Source organism: Rhopilema esculentum, chromosome 14 (assembly GCF_057945365.1).
Source record: "Rhopilema esculentum isolate cy_ngs chromosome 14, ASM5794536v1, whole genome shotgun sequence".
Taxonomy (NCBI): Eukaryota; Metazoa; Cnidaria; class Scyphozoa; order Rhizostomeae; family Rhizostomatidae; genus Rhopilema; species Rhopilema esculentum.
Window position 1 is genome coordinate 460,403 of NC_142828.1, and position 18,634 is coordinate 479,036.

General features: G+C 36.3%; 1 protein-coding gene across 2 annotated transcripts; it reads left to right on the forward strand.

The window, feature by feature from the left end:
- The first annotated feature begins 7,776 nt into the window (after positions 1-7,776).
- LOC135696167 (ribose-5-phosphate isomerase-like) lies at positions 7,777-18,608 on the forward strand. Of its 2 annotated transcripts, XM_065215455.2 has the most exons (11): positions 7,963-8,308; positions 10,364-10,424; positions 10,691-10,746; positions 11,211-11,270; positions 14,392-14,456; positions 14,868-14,936; positions 15,160-15,187; positions 15,807-15,917; positions 16,742-16,795; positions 17,606-17,651; positions 17,845-18,608. In XM_065215455.2, exons 1-11 carry the CDS (start codon positions 8,132-8,134, stop codon positions 17,931-17,933), a joined length of 816 nt encoding a protein of 271 aa, XP_065071527.1. In that variant the 5' UTR covers positions 7,963-8,131; the 3' UTR covers positions 17,934-18,608. The 2 variants fall into 2 exon arrangements, with proteins under 2 accessions (XP_065071530.1, XP_065071527.1); XM_065215458.2 differs by lacking the exons at positions 16,742-16,795; positions 17,606-17,651; positions 17,845-18,608 and adding an exon at positions 16,254-16,723 and having other exon boundaries at positions 7,777-8,308.
- The last annotated feature ends 26 nt before the right edge of the window (positions 18,609-18,634 follow it).

The following is an 18,634-nucleotide window of genomic DNA, read 5'->3' on the forward strand; positions in this document are numbered from 1 at the left end:
TCGGAAAGATATAATTGTTACCGGCGTTTTTCAGGAATGAGAAGGCTAGAATGAATAATTGCTTTAAAAAAGGTCTTTTAAGAATATAAGGGTGTCTAAACAGTCAGAAATTTCAGTGGACATTAGTGACAAAGCATAATTTTCCATTTAAGAATGTAACTACGTTTTAATTTCCCAAGCATATTCAATGGCATTGTTTGATCTTCAATCGGTATTTCTGAAACTTAATTGATAAAAGTTAAAACAGACACCGCACTATGCAAAAGCTTATTGTTATTGTTTAGAAACCTTTTGATATATCTGTAGATAAATACCCAATGAAAATTGATGTAAAATATATAAGGAAGTAGTCGCAATACTTATCACATACAGGTAGGGTAAAGAAACCTCGCTTAAAAGGCCTTGCTTAAAAAAGTCTTGCCACTCCAGTCACCATGTTGATATCTGCACTGTATTACATTTCCGTTTCAATTCGGTACAATATTTACAAAAAAGACTTGTCGAAGGAGACCCATTCACTTAAAAAAAATTTTGGAGTCATATGGACTGCAAGTAAGTTTTCTGAATAGTATGCCATCATGCTATTCTGAAGATAAATCGTGTGTTACGGACAATGAGTAAGTTGCCGAATCTTCATTGTTTGAGAGGGGTAAGGCAAGGCTCTCTGCTTAGTCCTCTTTTTGCTCTCTTCTACATGATAAGGATAACGCTATTAGACAGGTCTCCCCAGGACTTTATTTAAGTTCTGCAAATCTGCAAATCCAGCTAGATGAGCTGGCCCGCTTTACCGAAAATTTCAAGATGACAGTCAATGTTGACAAATAAATAGTAATGGTTATACGAAAAAAGAAAGAACGAAAGAAATTGTTGACCAGGATATGGATGGAAGATTGGAGGTGAAGATGTTGAGATCTGTAAGTTTTGTGAATAACTTCCAGTAGTTTTTAATGAAACTGATCTTTTTATGAACATGTTGCAGAGATTAGAGTCGATGCACAGAACTCAAATTGATCAATTTTATCTAAAATCAAAGAATGGAATGGTTTTCAGCATAAGGTACACGCCAAGATTTATATGACTTGAGAGGAAGAAAGAGATCGACTCAAACCCTTTCCTTATTGGTCGTAAACATTTATAATCATGTTTAAAACGAAATGGATGTATGAGCTCTTCTTATATAATATATCACTGGCTGCAAAACTTAACAATTCACTTGTTACACAAAAATTTATCACTTGCTCTTGGATCAATACCCAACGGATTTGTCATGAATTGTTGCAAAACAATGGCAACCTATAAAAAAGCAAAAACTAACAAAACAACAAAAAATAGACCCTTTCATCGAAGCAAAATTTGTTCAATTCATGGAAGTAGTTAGGATTTTCAAATTGGGGGCTGAAAATTTTTTATTCACATAAAGAAGTGAGTATACTAGTATAATGTAAAGCACAAAAATGGGGGCCCAGGCCTCTTGTATTTGTACTTGTTGCTAGCTAGCATCTGAAGGTAGTTTAGGACACTGAGAAGCTATGCTTATTGAGCAGTGTCCTGGTCCATCCTCTCAATGTGACCACACCTTGTGATTCCTGCGTCTGGAATTACAGAGAGCTGGCCATTCTCCCCACTCTGGGTGAAAGTTTGGTTATGCCAGGGACTCAAACCACGGACCCTTGGGTCTGTAGTTAGTGCCTCTAACAACTGAGCCATCCTCGCACCTTGTCCCCCACTACCACCTACCCCTGTCACTATCACTTTAGGAATTCATCTTCTAATTCAAACAGTTAAGCATAGCCACATAGATAATAAAGTAATTGATGCAAAGACAAGCTAGATGCACACATAATATAGGCTCATTTAGGATAGGAATTAATGAAATGGTGTCCTTAAAAAGATTGTGGAGAGTAGATCTGGTTGAGCCAGGCATGCAATGGATGACAATAATCATAGCTTTTCAATTGTCTTGATTACAAGCTAGGTGGGTCATCTCAATTCTTCATGTTGTAGATAATTTGTTCACTCGGTTGGGTTTGTCTGCCCATTTGTTTGTCTGGTAGCTACCTGTCTTCATTGAAATTGATCATCAGTAATGTTCAGTTTTCATAGTCAGCTGAAAATTTCTGTAGAAGCTTAGCTATATAAGTAGTTTCATAGTCATGCTTGGCTATAAGTAAATTCTCAATTCCAACAATTGCATTTTTTCTCTATCAATATTGGTGAAATACATTTAGTTTGCTCCATGTTCTTGGAATAACCAATGAACTCTCCAAATACAACTTGTAATACCCTCCCTTTAAATAACCCAACAGGTAATGAGATTATAACAACAGAAACCCAATTGTAAAAGTTTCCACAAAACATAGGACTTAATCAGAGCTGAAAAAAGAAGTAATAAAGTTTAGCTGTGGTGGCATGATGTTGCACAAAAATGTATCCATAATCATATTTCCTACGCCAAGGGTCTCAAATGCACTGTGTGAACAACTTTTATCCTTGTTGTAAGTTTAAATGTCTTGAATAAAGAACTTCATTGCAAGACAAAAAATAGATATTTCGTGTTCAAATTTTATTCATTTTTGCATGCATAAATGTATGAATGAGCTATTTTGCATATTTGTGTGTAGTAGATGATAAATGTGAATATTAATGAATCAAAAATAGCTATGAGTTTATGTGTATAGTGTTGATTTGCATATTGCTAATAAATGAGTTTGCAGTTCTTTCTTATTTAACATTCCTTTTTCAAGAAATAGACCATTTCATCCAAAGCATAGAAATACTGTTTCTCTCCTTTGATTTCTTCACTGCTGAAACTCTTTAAAAAGTCATCTCTACACTTTGCATATTCCTTTTCATTCAGGTTGGAAACATCTTCCCCACGCATGTGCATCCATGACTTGGCTTGCCTCTTCCCTTTTTCAGTGTCTTTTGAGATTTCAGTGAGATCAATCCTTATCTGATTTGGAAACTTCCTAAACTTCCATTTACGCTTTTCTGCAATCGCATCAACTTCAACGGACCAAACTCCAGGCCCTTCTTTTGCATCTTCGCCATCATTACCCCCACAATCGCCCTCGTGACATTCACTGCCACCTTCCCCACCATCTGTTTCCATGTGAAGTTCAACTACCGCAACTGTACCTCCTTTAACAGTCATTCTTTCAAAGCATCTTTCCAGTATCTTCTCGTACTCTTTTAGCCAAGACAAGACGTGAACAAAAAGGATCAGTTCGAATTCTTCCTCGAGCTCCAGCAGATACTTCTCAGAAGGCACTACTTCATACCTAATCTTGATATTCAAATCCCTTGAGACTCTCTCCAGAGCTGCCTTACAAATTTCGACAGCCTTTGGGTCTGGTTCAACCACTGTGTAAATAATCAATTGATTTTTTAGGCCCTGATCCTTGACGAGCTTTGACAGAATTTCCAGGAAGGCCCCATCTGGGCATCCTGATCCAGACCCAACAGAGAGAACTCGATAATGTGCTGACTGTTGAAACTTGTCATGAATTTCACTGATAAGTTCCTTCTCAATCCAATTTTTGTGACCTTTTGTAGCATCAATGTTGTATTGGGCATCATACTGCAGGCGAAAGTCTTCATAGTCGCCCTTCTTGTCTTTGCCTTCAGCCATTTTGCTACTTCCGAAAACAACGACAGACGTCTAGACACAACACAGGTCGAGACGACCTAAGGGAGTCTCGTAACTAGTTCGGCCATCTCGTGCTTTTCTAGTCCAGTGAGTGGAGGCGACGGATCTTGAACTTTTTAAATTTCGGACGATATATTTCAGCGGAAATATTGTTAGCATTTAAAGATATTCCGAGCGAATGAATTTCGACACGAAGTATAACTTTCTTTGTAAACTTTCGATTTCATTGCTCAGCCTGCACTAATTTTTCTGCTTATATTTTGATTTTTGAGAGAACTACTAAAGGGACTGTATGCTATTTCTTGAACATGTCTTGATACAAAATTTCCCAGAAAACTTCCGAAGCACATGCCATGTGGCCCCGCCTCCAGCTATGACGCCCCAGGATTGAAAATTCTCAAAATTTGTTACAGTGCTGCATTTATTATTTCACAGGGCAGAGGCACCGGAAGCTTCATGATGCGGCGGGGGCAGGAACTGCAGAAAGGGCACCTTCGGATATCAAAGTTTTCTGCCAAAACAGATAGGGAATCGTCGTTTAGCCAACGACGAAGCCTGGTTGTATGTGAAGGCCCTGTCAAGGAAAAGCGGGTCGGTGTTCTTGGGGGTAGCCCCTAGGGAATTTTGCGTTGCTACGCCCTGAAGACTTTCAGAAATGGGGGCAACTCCCATAAAAATACATTTGAATCAAGACTAAAGTCAAACGTCATTCTCGAAACATCATTTTTTCACCCCAACATCAAGCTCAAGGGAGGTTGGACCCAATCCTACCTCACATAAAAGCAAAAAAGTTTTCTGATGATCATCTACATGGCTTGATATAACTTTTTTGTATAACTCCTCTGAACAAACTGTGATTCTTTCTTTATTTAAAGTTGGAACAATCTATAGCTATACTAAAGCTAAATAAAGCCAACTAATTTCAATTATAAATATAATAATAATAATATAACGAATCTTTATACAGGATGAACATTTAAACAACAAAAATGCTGTTGTCAATATGTGTCCTCTAACAAAAATAAAAGAAAGATAAAAACCTATAAAGAACTCTTAAAAAACCTAGCAGTAATTACAACATTTAAAAGATCCATGCTTATAGTATCACAATTTTCAACTAAAATGCTTCTTTAACAGTCCATCTTATTGCTTAAAAGATTTGGTTTTTCTATTGGTAATTCGTTGTTCTGCTGTACACCCATAAAATGGAACGACTTCCTAGCATAATCTGTTTTGATGCCTGGAAGCCTAATTAAACATTCGCTGTCTCTCGTTTGTGTCTTGTGCTGCTGTAGCTCGAAATAACTTTGAAAGTTCTCAGCTATATCATTGTCCAAACATTTACGCACAAGTTTACATGCCCTGGTCTTTACGGCATTGGCAACTGATTAAATTGATGTGGGATTTTCTGAGTTTCCGTTGATTATTTTCAAACAGCAATCATGAAATGATGAGAGTCTCTTTGCTTAAGTTGAGGTCAACTTGAGTAGCAGTACTCCGCAATACGTGAAGGTTGGTAGAATCATCGAGTCATACACTGCCTTTGCAGAGGTCAGATCAAGGGAATCCATTTTATTGGCAAAGATAATGGACCATTATCTTTGCCAATAATAGCAATCTGGATGATGCTCGTTTGAAACACTTTTCAAAGTGGGTATTCATATTTGGTGTACTATCTATTTCAATACAAAGATATTTGTATTGTTTTTTGTTTAGTATTTTAGAGCCTCGCTACATTACATCAAGTGTCTCACTTTGCTTTGAAGTTCTTTGCGAAGTCCCAAAAAGACAAGATTCCGTCTTGCTTTTTCAAGTTAATTATCAAACCGTTCTCATCAAACAAATCAGAGATAGACTCCATTTCTTTTGTGAGCTTGGTTTTGATGACCTTCAAATCTTTATCAGCAACGTAGATCACTGTATCATCAGCATATTTGAATATCCTGACACCCTCAAAAACATCAGTGATATCATTGAAGAATAGCATAAATAGCAAAGAAACCAAGATAGAGCCTTGAGGTACTTCTGTTTGGATGTCCGCTGTCATTTATGAGGATTTACCATAACTTACAGCTCTTGAACCGTGGAATAGAAAATCTGTAAACCAAAAAAATTCATCCTCATTGATACCATACTGAGGGAGTGTTTAAAGTAGTTTTGCTGAGATCAATAAGTATCGAAGGCATAATGGTATCAAATGAGTATAATGGTATCAAAGGCTTTGCTTAGATCTATAAACGTTGCGCCTACCAGTTTGCCTTGATCGACACTGTATCGAATTTCATCTATCAACAGGGTTGCTGTTAACTATATAACACCCAGAACGTCTTAAAAAAATTAATATTATCTTACTGAAAAAAGTGTCAATATATGTTGGGAAATAAATTAGGTAAAACCAATCTGTCAGTTAGATTTCACATAGATTTCCCAAAAGCGTTTGATTCGATTCATCGTGATAAAATGCCAGAAATCCTAGACTCATATGCTATACCAGAAAAGAACATCAAGGCAATAATGATGCTTTGCAAAAACACTAGATCAATGGTTCGCTCCCCTGCTGGGCCCTGATGGGGACACAGACTTTTTTGACGATCGCACATTAATAAAAGTTGACGGTCGCACATTAATACTAACATTAATACAGCAGGCGGTCTAGGGGGCCTCCCACGTGGTCAAGGGCGGAGCCATGATGGGGGCCCAGCCCCCCGGAACCAGAGCAATTAGGTCTAATTTTAAAGGCAAAAACCCTAAAGTTCACAATCCTAATTATTTCAACCACTATAAATAAAAGGAATTATTTCTCCTTTTTTCAAGAAATCCATCATAATTTTTGGTCTAGAATATTTTCTAACTGCGATTTGTCCCGCTAAGCAAGACTGATACACTTTGATCGATGAAACGCCCAAATGGATGTCCTTCTCTTTAGGAGCGGAGGTTGGCTCACCAACGAGGTTTGCAGGCCTTGCAGTATAGTTTTGAGAGTAGCGACGGGACTGGGGCCCTGAAACGTTCAAATTTTTCAGTCAAACATTTTTCCCTTTTAAAAGGTTTTCCAAACTTTCCAGCAAATCCAACACGCAGTCGAAACAAAATCTTGAGATTCCGAAGTGTACACTTCCTGTGCACCTCTTCCTTATAGATAAAGAAAATTGGGATTCTTCTCTTTTACAACTTCCAACCTCATTCACTTTCTTCCCTTCCGTTGCCAGCAGTTGTGTGGCACAGTAATCTAACATAGTGTTTACAGATTTTTCGTGCAGCACAAATATGTGAAAACTTGAATTTTGATTGGCGAGATTTGGTAAAATATTTGCATAACAAATAGCCCTGCATATTTGTGCGGCACGGGCGATATGCTTAAAAATCATACTGTTTACGGTCTAGGATGGTCTTTGCAGCATTGTGTGTGCGATCGACCAAGTTCGGTCCTGTGTTTATTGTGTAAAGAGAGGTAAATGTATTATCTGTAGGGAGGAAAATAAAAGATTGTGGTAAACACTATTGCCTTAATAACTGAGGACCAAAACTGAATTCTGAAAATCTGACGGTCTTCCGTGTGACCTGTGCGACACCCTGAATCCGCCCCTGCTTCATACTTATTTATTATATGCCTTGATTACCTATTACGTGTCGCAGTAGACTCTCAGCCAAACCTTGGTCAAGATATCCCGCCAAATACTTTACTCATGTCGATTACGTTGATGATCTCACCCTCAGATTCTCTCAGATTCAAAGACAGTGGCTGGAAAACTGCTAAAATGTTTGGAAGCACTGTCGAAGACAATCGGTCTCACCTTCACCACCAATGTCAAGAATCCATTCCTTAGATGGCAGTTTAATCAAGCCTGTTAATGATTTTGTATACCTCGGCAGTCTTGTTAAATCTACTGAAAAAGACATAAAACTCAGGAAAAGGGAAAGCTAAGTTGCATCTGGAAATCTAGCTTATCAGATGACTTGAAGCGATTCGATTAAACTTTCTATTAACTATTAACTCCATACACTAGAATGCTTCGGGCCATCCTAAACATAGATTGGGAAACCCACCCAACACTAGCCCAGCTGTATGGAGACATTCCAAAAGTGTCAATGGAACAACGAGAAAGAAGACTCCGCTTCGCTGGACATGCTTGGCGCAGTAAAGAAGAGGTAGTCAGCGATGTCTTGCTTTGGAGACCGCTTCTCAAAGACAGTCTCAAAGAGGCCACACAGCAAAAACGTACATTGACCAACTTGCATATGATGCCGGATGCCTTGAAGAAGATTTGCCAGGACTGATGGAAGATAGAGTCGAATGGAGAACTTGATCTGAAGAAGTAGAATTGAAGAAAGGAAGAAGTTAGATTTCGTAGAAAGAAAGGAAGAAGTCATTGCTTGCCTCGTTTTCACTTTCATTTGGCATTATATGGTCACTATCGTTGACCTTTTGCAGTGCACACCACACCGCAATTTGTGTTTGGAAGATAATTCCTTCTTTTGCTGATGTATGCTGGTATTGGCTCGCTTCTTGGCCTAAGAATAGTAGATGTTATAAAGGAGAAGATCTCTCCAGTTGCATTGTTCATTAGGGAGCAAACGAAAGTAGTTTTTCTTCGCACTGCTGTTATGGACGGGCCTAAGAAATCGGCGGGTTTTGGTGCCGTAGATATGTATGTTGAGGTGAGGCAGCCTGCGGTTGAATCAATTACACAACAATTTTAGCCTTGACTTTAACTTGATGTTTGCTCTAAATGTTTGCTTGTTTGACTTAAAAGAAAAATTTTCAAATTCAATACTGAACTAGATTTTGTGCAAAATCTGCAAATGACTTGCTTATAACATTGCGTGGAAACACTGGTCTGGTGCATTGCTTGATGTCTTAGAATTGAAAAGGCTCAGTGTAGTATAATAAACAGGGGTGGCTGGGAGCGTTATTAACGTTATTAGTCTATTAGCAAATTTTTTCAGCAAAGGCTCTCATAATCTATCTACTGGTCATATGTCTTTAAAATGAAATAAGCACTTGAAAATCATCAACGAAAACAGTTCATTTGGATACCCAACTGTTTTCATGCCATTTTGCAATGATATGGCATGATATGGCCATGGTACAGTGAGCAGAAGCCACCACTCTTGAACTGATTTGATCCTTTCAAAAAAAAGCCTCTCAAGTATGCCTGTCGCGACACTTATTGTGATGCATCCATCTGACAGCTGCAAACAAATACTACAGCCACAGCCCTGAAATTTTGCTAAATAGGTTTGTTAATCCTAATAGCAACTTTCTTTTTGTGTCTCCTTGTGTGACATAAAGTGGCCAATCATGCTGTTGTAAAAGACCCCATATATGCAGACTTGCTATTGGCCAGGTCACTTCTAATAGCAAGATTCCTCCGAACAGAGGGCCTTTTCACTGTAAGCTGATGGTATTTATCTGCATGCCTCAAGCCAAAGCCTACAGTCGTAATTGAAAGACTGAATGAGTAGACATGACTTTGGAACTGTAGATGTATTACAATGAGGTCGAAGATCAGTTAGTAAAAATTTGAAAAAATGTCTCTGAATTTTATTTGGAACTAAAAAACATGTTGCAACTTTACAATCTTTTTGGGATTAGTGTCGAAATCAAAACTATAAGTCTGACAATGGGCCATGTTGCCCTGGAGCTTATATATACCTCTGATCGAGGCCATAGGCCCCCTGATTTTTTGCTTTTCTCTTTATGATTATGAGATAGAGAGTGTTAAAATAGAGAATGGAAAGGCATCTTTGACTTGTGGCCAAGAAAATCAAGTGCAGTGTTGAAAACAACCATTGAAGAAGGTATGGTTGAAAATAAAAACAGCGACAGCCTCATTCTGATGCCACAATTTTCTCTAATGGCACTTTAAAAACTCTCGCAGCCACCCCTGATAGAAAACAACTACCTGTGCCATGCCTGTGGATGTTTGCACCCTCATTTTTGTCCAAGTAATGAATTATTTGACTTTTGCAATATTTTGAATTTGCCTGCATGCTTGTGAGAAGATATTATTTTGACTTTGACCAGGCCTCCTCGTAAAGATTTTAGCAAGTGCATGGCTGATTGTGTGTCTCAAAGCAAAATTTTTCATAGTACTATTTATGCTACAGCTTTTCCACATGATTTTTGAGTTTTCCGGTACCAAAGTATTATGTAGCTTTTGTCTTTCAAGTGTTATAGACACCCATCAAAGAAGCTTAGAATTATTTTCATCCAAACATAAATTCCTAATAGTTATACACAGAGCGTAGCTAGACTATTGTCTTGTTTTTAATCTAAAAATTACTTCATTATGATAACAATGGCAACACAGATTTGGAGTGGTTTTCATCACACCCAACTGGCACAGATAGGTTTCTATTGTTTAACATGCATATTGTGACATGCAATTACCTAATTGGTGAATGCTGCAATTAAAAGATGATTCCCAGGGCAACAAGATAAAGTTTCTGATAGAAAAAAATCTTTACAAAATGCAATTGCAGAGGCAAGCAATATTGCTACTTTTTGAGAGGCAGGTGCCTGAAAAAATGTGCCTTGGCTTCTGCTGGTTCTAAAAAAACATTATTGGCAGAATATAGAGTCTTGATGTTTCACAAGGTCCCTAAACAACCTTTTTGTTTGTCTCAGTTGTGGCTATTATAAGATTGACAGTTTCAATTTATGGATCAACAACAACTTTATGTATCAACAACAACAACTTTCTTTTGCAGAATAATCAGAAAATTGGTATTGGAAGTGGTTCAACGATTGTATTTGCTGTAGAGCGCATAGGTATTCATGTTTAAACAAAATTTAATTTATCTGTAATTCTGTTGATACAATAATTTATCTCAAGTCGTTGAAAATGAGATGTCTCTTTTTTATGTTGTTTGTTGATCATCTTTGGGGCATCATACCCATGTGAAAACATGCTGTGCTCATGGGTCGTAAAAAAGTTGTTTATTATTTCATTTCTAATCTGAGAAACCTTTTCAAATTAAACTTTTTCTGTTCAAACTGACAATTGTCTCACTTCTCTCTGCTCTTAATTTTTTTAGCTGAAAAAGTGAAACTAGAAGGACTGACAGTTGAATGTGTACCTACCTCATTTCAGGTAAATGTTCCTAGTCAATCATGGTTAATCATCAATCAGTCAATCAATTTAAGCTTCAGTGACAGCTTGTTCCTGTGATTGCTATTTGCATACTTGTCATGCCCAGAGATACAAATTCAATGTTCATGGAGTATATTTTTGCAGTTGCAAATTAAGAAGACTATATTTTTGCGTTTCTAATGGACAACACTTTGATGTGCTCTCACAAAAGTTTAAATTTTTTTCTTTGCAATACCCTCTCAAGTTATATTGTGTCGAAACTATCAAGCCATATAAGGCATGCTTTTTAGTCTTTTTTGCATTTTTTGTGAAGCTCAAATTTAGTCTATTCCTCACACAATTTTTATAGTTCTCTCAAAAAGCCATCATGAAATGTGTGCAAAATCTTGTATGAAAAATATTTTGCAAATATTTATTCCTTTATATTGTGTAAATCTACTCTTTGTTGATTCCTTTTTATTTAGGCTAGACAGCTAATCACTGAAGCTGGCTTAACACTGAGTGACCTTGACAGGTCCCCCGAGGTATGGTATATAGCTTCATAAATGACAACTACGCGTTGCTTAAATTCTGCCTATTGACTCTGCTTATTTATTCTGCTTATTTATTCTGCTTGTTGCTAGCAATTGATTCTTGATGCTGGTAAATGTGATGAGAAATTCAAATATGGCTTAAACCAGATGCTGCTCTATTGTTGAAAATATAATTTGCTTGTGAACACTTACTGAAGAGATAATGTACAGGTAATGATATCATGCAAAGAAAATCTTCATATGTGACTGCTGGTAGGAAATTACTTTTAAGGATTGCTGAAAGACCAGCAGTGCCAACTTGCTTACTCTGCTGGATCTACTGGATACAGACCAGACTGGTCTGACACAGAGCCACACATCCATCCCACCATCCCCCAGTTCTTGACAGGATTAATTTTGTGTTTTGTGTAAATTTTATGAGAAAATGTTCCGGGAGGGATAATATTTAATTTTGGCAATATGTTTTTTGTTATGTAATCCAATGATTTTGAAACTGCCTTTACATAACCAAAAGTTAGTCATGGGCATTCCTTTCAGGTAAAATTGACCTTCCCTGTTGGTAAAAGGGCGTTTTCTGGTGGTAAAAAGGGCATGGCTTGAAAAGTTTTGTTTTGCCAACCCCTCCCCCCCCCTTCATAGCCTTGTGGCTGGTGTTGCCAGTGGTGAAGTACATCAGAATGAAAGTACTGATCACTGTCTTTGTGTTGTTTTATAGTAATGGTTGGTGACTCAGTTTGCGAATTGTAGAGGAAAGTTAACGTACTGATGGTTCCATCATTACTTTAATTTTAACACCTTTTTGGTGAATGAGTAGGAAAGATAGTCTCGTGCATCTTGAACAGAAGATGATAAAATCTACCAATTATATTATGGAGAAGGATTGTTGTCTTCTGCAGCTTAAAAAATATTTGATAGGACAATTCTGTTTATCTCAAATTCAGTACCAAATGTGATGGTGTACCACTGGTTTATCATTTAATATAGCGTATAGTGGGTATCGGATTAAACTGACAAGAAACCTGTCGATGGAAAAGGGGCTATGAATAGAAAAATATCCTCTTTTCAAATTAACTTGGTTTTGCTTGGATATCGTCGTTGGTGCACCCATGTATAAACATCCGTCTACCATCTCATTCTGTCTTCAGTTTTTCACAGTGCTTCCATTAAGCCAAGATCAGTCCATTGTCTAATATCATCGCTCCAAATTCTCTTGGGTCTTTCTACTTTTCTGCTACCTTCTACTTGCCCGTGCATAATTGACTTCCAGATGGCTTCTTTTTTCCTGGTCACGTGCCCAAACCATTTTAGCTTCCGCGTTTTTACAATATCCAAACGGTCATCAATATATAACCGAAAAAAGGCTATTTGATTTAGAATTATCTCCCAGAACAGCAAAAAGAACAGCAAAACGAAACTTTGCTTATCAGATCACCGAATGAAAGTTTAAACCGGTCGGCATGAGGTACTTGAAACAAGCATTTGATTTTGTAAATGCTGCTAAAAATGATCTAGAAGACGAAATGCATTTCATACCCTATCTGCTTTGGATGTGATTCAGATATATTAATAACCATTTCCTCTTCATATACGCAATATGATTATCTCTCTAAGAGACAGATGCAATCTGAAAAGATGCGAGCCGAACAGATGCAAACCTATGCGATTTATGTGCTCGAAATAAGATTCAAGTTTTTCAAGTTTTGTTCTAAACATGTGTGAACCGGCGGCCTTTCGGTATGTAAACAGCGCCAAATGTTGAATCATTGATGAGGAAAAAAAAAGAAAAAAAAAATTTATGTGCTCGTTAACACGTTCCATTGCAATTCAGCACCGGTCGTATCAATAAAATTAAATGTTGGAAAGGACGCCGCGAATCTTAGCCACAATTTTTGTTAATGTTCTAATGTATTGTGTTTTTATAGCCTTTCTATGGCTACTTCAAATGAAAGAAAGTATAATATTACTACAACCTTAGTTTCGAATTTTTATGGACCCGTAAGCCAATTGATTTTGTCAAGCAAAGGACCTGGGATTGCCACATTGCTACCCAGCAAAGGGCCACATAATATTCACACTATAGGCCTTTGTAATTCGTAAGTGAAGGATGTGTAAAAATTCTTTTTTTACGTTTTTCTAAATGATGTCGTGATACAGTAGGTTCCCGCATATAAGAAACCCCCTTGTATAAGTAACCAGCCTCAAATTCTTTCCAAAGGGCTCCTTTCATAAGAAACAATTTTAGGTCTGAAATTGAATTGTTTCTTATTTTCAGATCCATCATACTTTTTTCCTGTATGCCAAAAAATAATCCGCTAAATTTTCTAATGCAATGTAGTGTTCTCAAACAGAATTAAAATTATTAAAACTGAAGATTTTTTTTTAAACAAGTACTGTGCCGAAAAATACTGTAACAGTTCATTGAATCTTTTTTTCAATAAGCAACTGTATGCTACCTCTTGTCTCCACAGTGTATCTCACCGTATCCTAAAAACTACTTTATACTTATAAGGTGCACATTTATAAGAAATTTAAAACACCTTTTGCAGAGGAAATAAATTATTTTGTGCTTCTTTCAATAATAAATAACATAATTTAGCAGAACCAAACACGGTTCATCACTTAAAGCTTAGTTGCTTATTTAAAAAATGTGTAAGAAACTCTAACCCTGATTATAAAAAGGTATCTTAAAATAAAAGACGTTCTGAGGCCTCAATTTAAAAAGTGGTTTCTTTTATGCGAGAACCTACTGTAGTAAACAAGTTTAAAAAATTACTTTTCGCTTAGAGTGTAAACTTGCAATTTCTTTAGAAAAAGTGGCAAACGTTTGACCTAAAATGACCCAAAAGACCAAATATTTTTATGTACGAGAGATCTTCAACCGTAATAAATCAGCTTCGATTTGATTAAAAAGTTTCTTTTTTAAAATACTGCCATGTTTTATTTTTGTCAACCAGAAATTAATGTCTTTGTATTTGAACATTTCATCGTTCATCCAAATGGCAGGCACTTGGCAAATCATCGGGGCCAGCTTTTATTCCTTTAAAATAGTCTTCTGCGAGTTGTCTGTCAATACTTTTAAGTTATTAGAATATTTTAAATTGGTCTGTTGCAGCTTGATCTCGCAATTGATGGAGCAGATGAGGTCGATGCGATGCTAAACTGCATTAAAGGTGGTGGGTAAGGACATTGGCTAAAGAAAATTGAACATTTGAAGTTGTACTATTTTGGTTAACAACACTGGCTTCATTGTGTACAAGATGTGGCAACTGTATTTAATAGAACTTGGTTTGAATCTGTGAAAAGTTCTTTGTATATTTCCACGATACTTCGAAATTTTGGTAGTTTGCGGATAACAACGTTTTTTGTAATGTCACTGATAATTTTTTTACAGTAGATGAAACAGTTACAGTGGGTTATTGATAAATGTATTAATGAATAATTGTGTAAAATGTTATGTTCAAATCGATCTGGATGACGTTTTCTAAACTTCTATTCTTGCGAGCTCATGTAGACGATACAATGCTGGATACAATGCTTGATACAATGCTGAATGCTTTTATTTTGAACTCTTGGTATTTCTATTTTTAGTGGCTGCTTGACGCAGGAAAAAATTGTTGCATCGTGTGCCAAGAAGTTTGTTGTCATAGCCGACAATAGGTATTTTCTTTATTTTTTGTGCATTTTATTATTTTCATGCAAGTGATATTTTTCTTGCACCTAACTCAAAGCTCAGTGTTTAAATAATTTTGTATTCTCAGTATAATGACAAAAGTCAGATTGAAATCAAAACTCTTATGCATCGGAAGTTTTGTTGACTTTTTTGTTCCATTCTAAACAATAGCAGCACCTGTTTTTGTAAATATTTATGTTTTTTTGACAGAAAGAAGTCGGAAAAATTTGGCCAAAAGGTAAAGTTTGTTTCGTTTAAGAAATGATACCATGGAAATTCTTTTGAAACTAAAAGGATGATTTTGCCTGATTATATTGAAAGGTAAATAAATATTTTAACAGGGATATAGTTGCTCAAATCGTATGTCATATGTACCTTGACGAATGTTTGCATTAAGGTTTGATGAATTTGTATTATTTAAAACATATTACACCTTTTTAGTTTTTCTTCATCTGTTCCACTGCGATTTCGTCCCACATGATCGTTTGGTTGCCACCGAAAACTACAAAAAACCTCCAATTCAATAATCGTTTTCCTTTGGCGTTTGGGCTGCGATTCACAGCATACCTCACCTCACCAAAATTTAACCAACGTGTTACATCGAATTCGGTGAATTACAGCTACACCATCAACGTTTTTATGGATGAAAAATTTACGATTACAAAAAAGAGTATTATCATACTTTAGAGCAGCATGGATTTAGGCTCTTCACGGTCGATAGTCTTTAGGTTCTACATACAGCCCAATTTGTGAGCCTTGTACAGTCGTCCAAGGCAATGTGTTTCACTTTTGAAGCAACGAATCATTGTCTCTTTTTGTCTCATAAATGTATCATTTTCTCTAATTTTCTTCTAAAGTGGACAAAGGGTGTGCCTTTGGAAGTGGTTCCCATGGCATATCAACCCGTTCTTAACAAACTCAAGTCGATGAGGTTAACACCATCACTGAGAATGGCCAAAGCCAAAGCAGTAAGTTCCAAATCGAAATTCCTCTCCAGCAGATGTCACCTTCACTTTCTTCATTATTTGGCCTTATCGAAAGTCCTAACCTTGCCAAAGAATTGCTTTATCATTATCGTAATACACCAGTTCAACATATGGCCTCATATTGGACATATAACTACGATTCTTTTTGCATGGAAACACTTTTTTTTTGTTTCTACTTGTTTTGTGGATCTTATGGCAATATATTGTTTGAGAACTTACAAGGGACTAGACCACGAAAGTCGTTCCATGAAAACCTTTCACCCTCAATCTCTAAACACGGTCAAATCCCTTATGAAATTTCCGCTTAATATTTTAAAGATTCAATATCCCGAGCACAAACATTGCAGATGGACTCGAATTGTGGTCTTCAATCCGACTCTAAAGTGAAACATTTTAGTTTACAGTATTCTCAAAATGATCCCGTAAGTTGAAATGGTGTACACTTTTTTAGATTAAACTTATTTATTAGAAGCTAGTACTATACTAGGATGGCCAAAAGTGTAAAAAACTTTAGTAGTAAGCAAGATTAAGAAACTGTAAATTTTGTATTTTGTTGATTTTTCTTTGTAAAAGACAGCAAACTTTGGATTTTGATTTGCATTGGTTTCTTTTCGTGACGATCTGCGTTTATATTCTTCCAAAAATCCTCAACTTCACTTAGATAGTGTGATAGTTAATTCTGTGATAGTAGGCCAGTAGACGGTATTAATTAGTACTCTGATTTGAATATACGAAACGTAGCAGGTCGTCATTTCTATACAGTTACCGTTTTTCAAGTAATGTTTTACAATGGTTTATTTATGCAGGGTCCACTGGTGACTGATAATGGGAATTTCATCATAGATTTTCAATTTGGTGAGGTGAGAAAAATCGTCAAGCTCGTCTATAGTATTTATAACTTTAAATATACTGTTTATATGTAACCCATCGAAGTATAAAATATCGTGATATAGGAAATTACAGATCTGGCAGAATTTTTTCACCAAAACTTTTTATATAATTATAATTGTGGTCAAGCAGTTGTGGCATTGAACTTCTATGTACTTTTTCCTGACATCCTCTTTTATTCTTTGCAGACATTCTTCGCATCCTCTGTACCATTTTTTAGAAATTTTTTTGGGGTATCCTCTCTTAACCTTTATCAGGAAAATAAAAATGACACGATATTAGATTTTACCTTCTTTCCTATTCCGTGCCATACCTAGACCAAATACATGCGAGCAGATTCTGTATAAAGGCGTAATTGAAGCGTTAACATTAACAAAGCCCCATTACCAGTAAGATTACCGAAGTTACGCGCTAAAATAATGAATAAAAATAAATTATATTTTGTGTTGTTACTGCGAGGGATAGAATTCCCTTGCAATTTTTAATTGTTTCTGATAAAAACCTTTGTCTGTTTCTTGTTGATTTATTTCATGCAATATTTTTTGTTAGATAGTTTTCCTCCACGCCCCAAGAGAGAAAGGTCTTTTTGCATGATGTAGCCACCCAATTTCTATTTATATCTAGATAGTTTTTCAGCAAAAGTCGAGGTTGAATATTCCTAGTAAGTGTACCGAGGGAAGATTTGTATGATTTCGTTGTGTGAAATCAAAGTTCATATTTGGTAACGTTTAATGGCAACCGATTTACGTGTCATTAATATATTTATAAATTCATCTTGCTAGATTGAAGATTGGTCCCAACTGAACAGAGATATTAAAATGATACCAGGTAAAAATCAACTCCATACTGTTGAAAACTGCTGTGTGGTATCTTTATATGTAAGCACTCTGAAATTTTGATTTTTAAATAGTCATTACAGTCATCTGTTGTGAATCACTGGCACAAGGTTTTAGACTTTTTCCTTTCAAATTATTTAGAACCTACCTACTTTGATTCGCTGAGTTTTCTTCTGTTTCTTCAGGTGTAGTGGAAACTGGCTTATTCATTGGCATGGCAGACACTGTCATTTTTGGCAAAGATGATGGTTCTATTGAAGTATTGCAGCGATAAAGATACACGATTTTAGACCAACTTCTCGCTGGACACATATAGCTAAGTATGCATAATAATCAAAATAACAATTATCTGTTCTTGAATCAAGACAGTGTACTTATGAATATTTATACGAGAGTTCAAATAGAACAGAGTCAGATACTAGGTAAAAAAATGTCTTAAGAATGTCTGTAGTCAAGTTCCAGAATTCGTTGGACAGTTATTTGCGCAGGTAATTGTCCTGGTTAAAACGCTGGTATATACCTTGAAAATAGCTCCATCAGTGACAGACTTGTAGCCTGAGGTGTGATACAAGGCCTTGGCTTTTCTGAAATGTTCCTGTTTGTTTGGCAAAGATAGTTTAAACGACTCCCCATTCCATTTTAAAATGTTACTTTGAGCAAGAAGTACCCTTCAGAACGCGATAAGCCAGGGTCTTTGATAAACCATCTGCTCTTCAAAGTGGGTTGAAATGCCTTGATATGACGGTGGTACCTACATCGAAAGTAAAACTGGAACCATATCCTCAGAAAATGAGCTAACTTCAGTGCAGTTATTGCTTTAAAATACGCCTACTATTTATGTTTCTGAAAACATTTAATCACTGATTTATCTTAAAGTATCAAGGCCATCTTATAACGTTGGTTGTTTTACGACAATAGTATATTATAATCGGATTGCTGTACCTTTGAATTTGTTAGGGTTGTTTTTACGTTTTA

What these genes read in the sequence shown, in the direction of transcription:
- LOC135696167 (XM_065215455.2), top strand. Translation starts at nt 8,132, where the DNA reads ATGTATGCTGGTATTGGCTCGCTTCTTGGCCTAAGAATAGTAGATGTT. An exon ending in ATTTGCTGTAGAGCGCATAG is followed by an intron (nt 10,425 to 10,690) that starts GTATTCATGTTT and finishes TAATTTTTTTAG; the next exon opens with CTGAAAAAGTGAAACTAGAA. An exon ending in GTGTACCTACCTCATTTCAG is followed by an intron (nt 10,747 to 11,210) that starts GTAAATGTTCCT and finishes CTTTTTATTTAG; the next exon opens with GCTAGACAGCTAATCACTGA.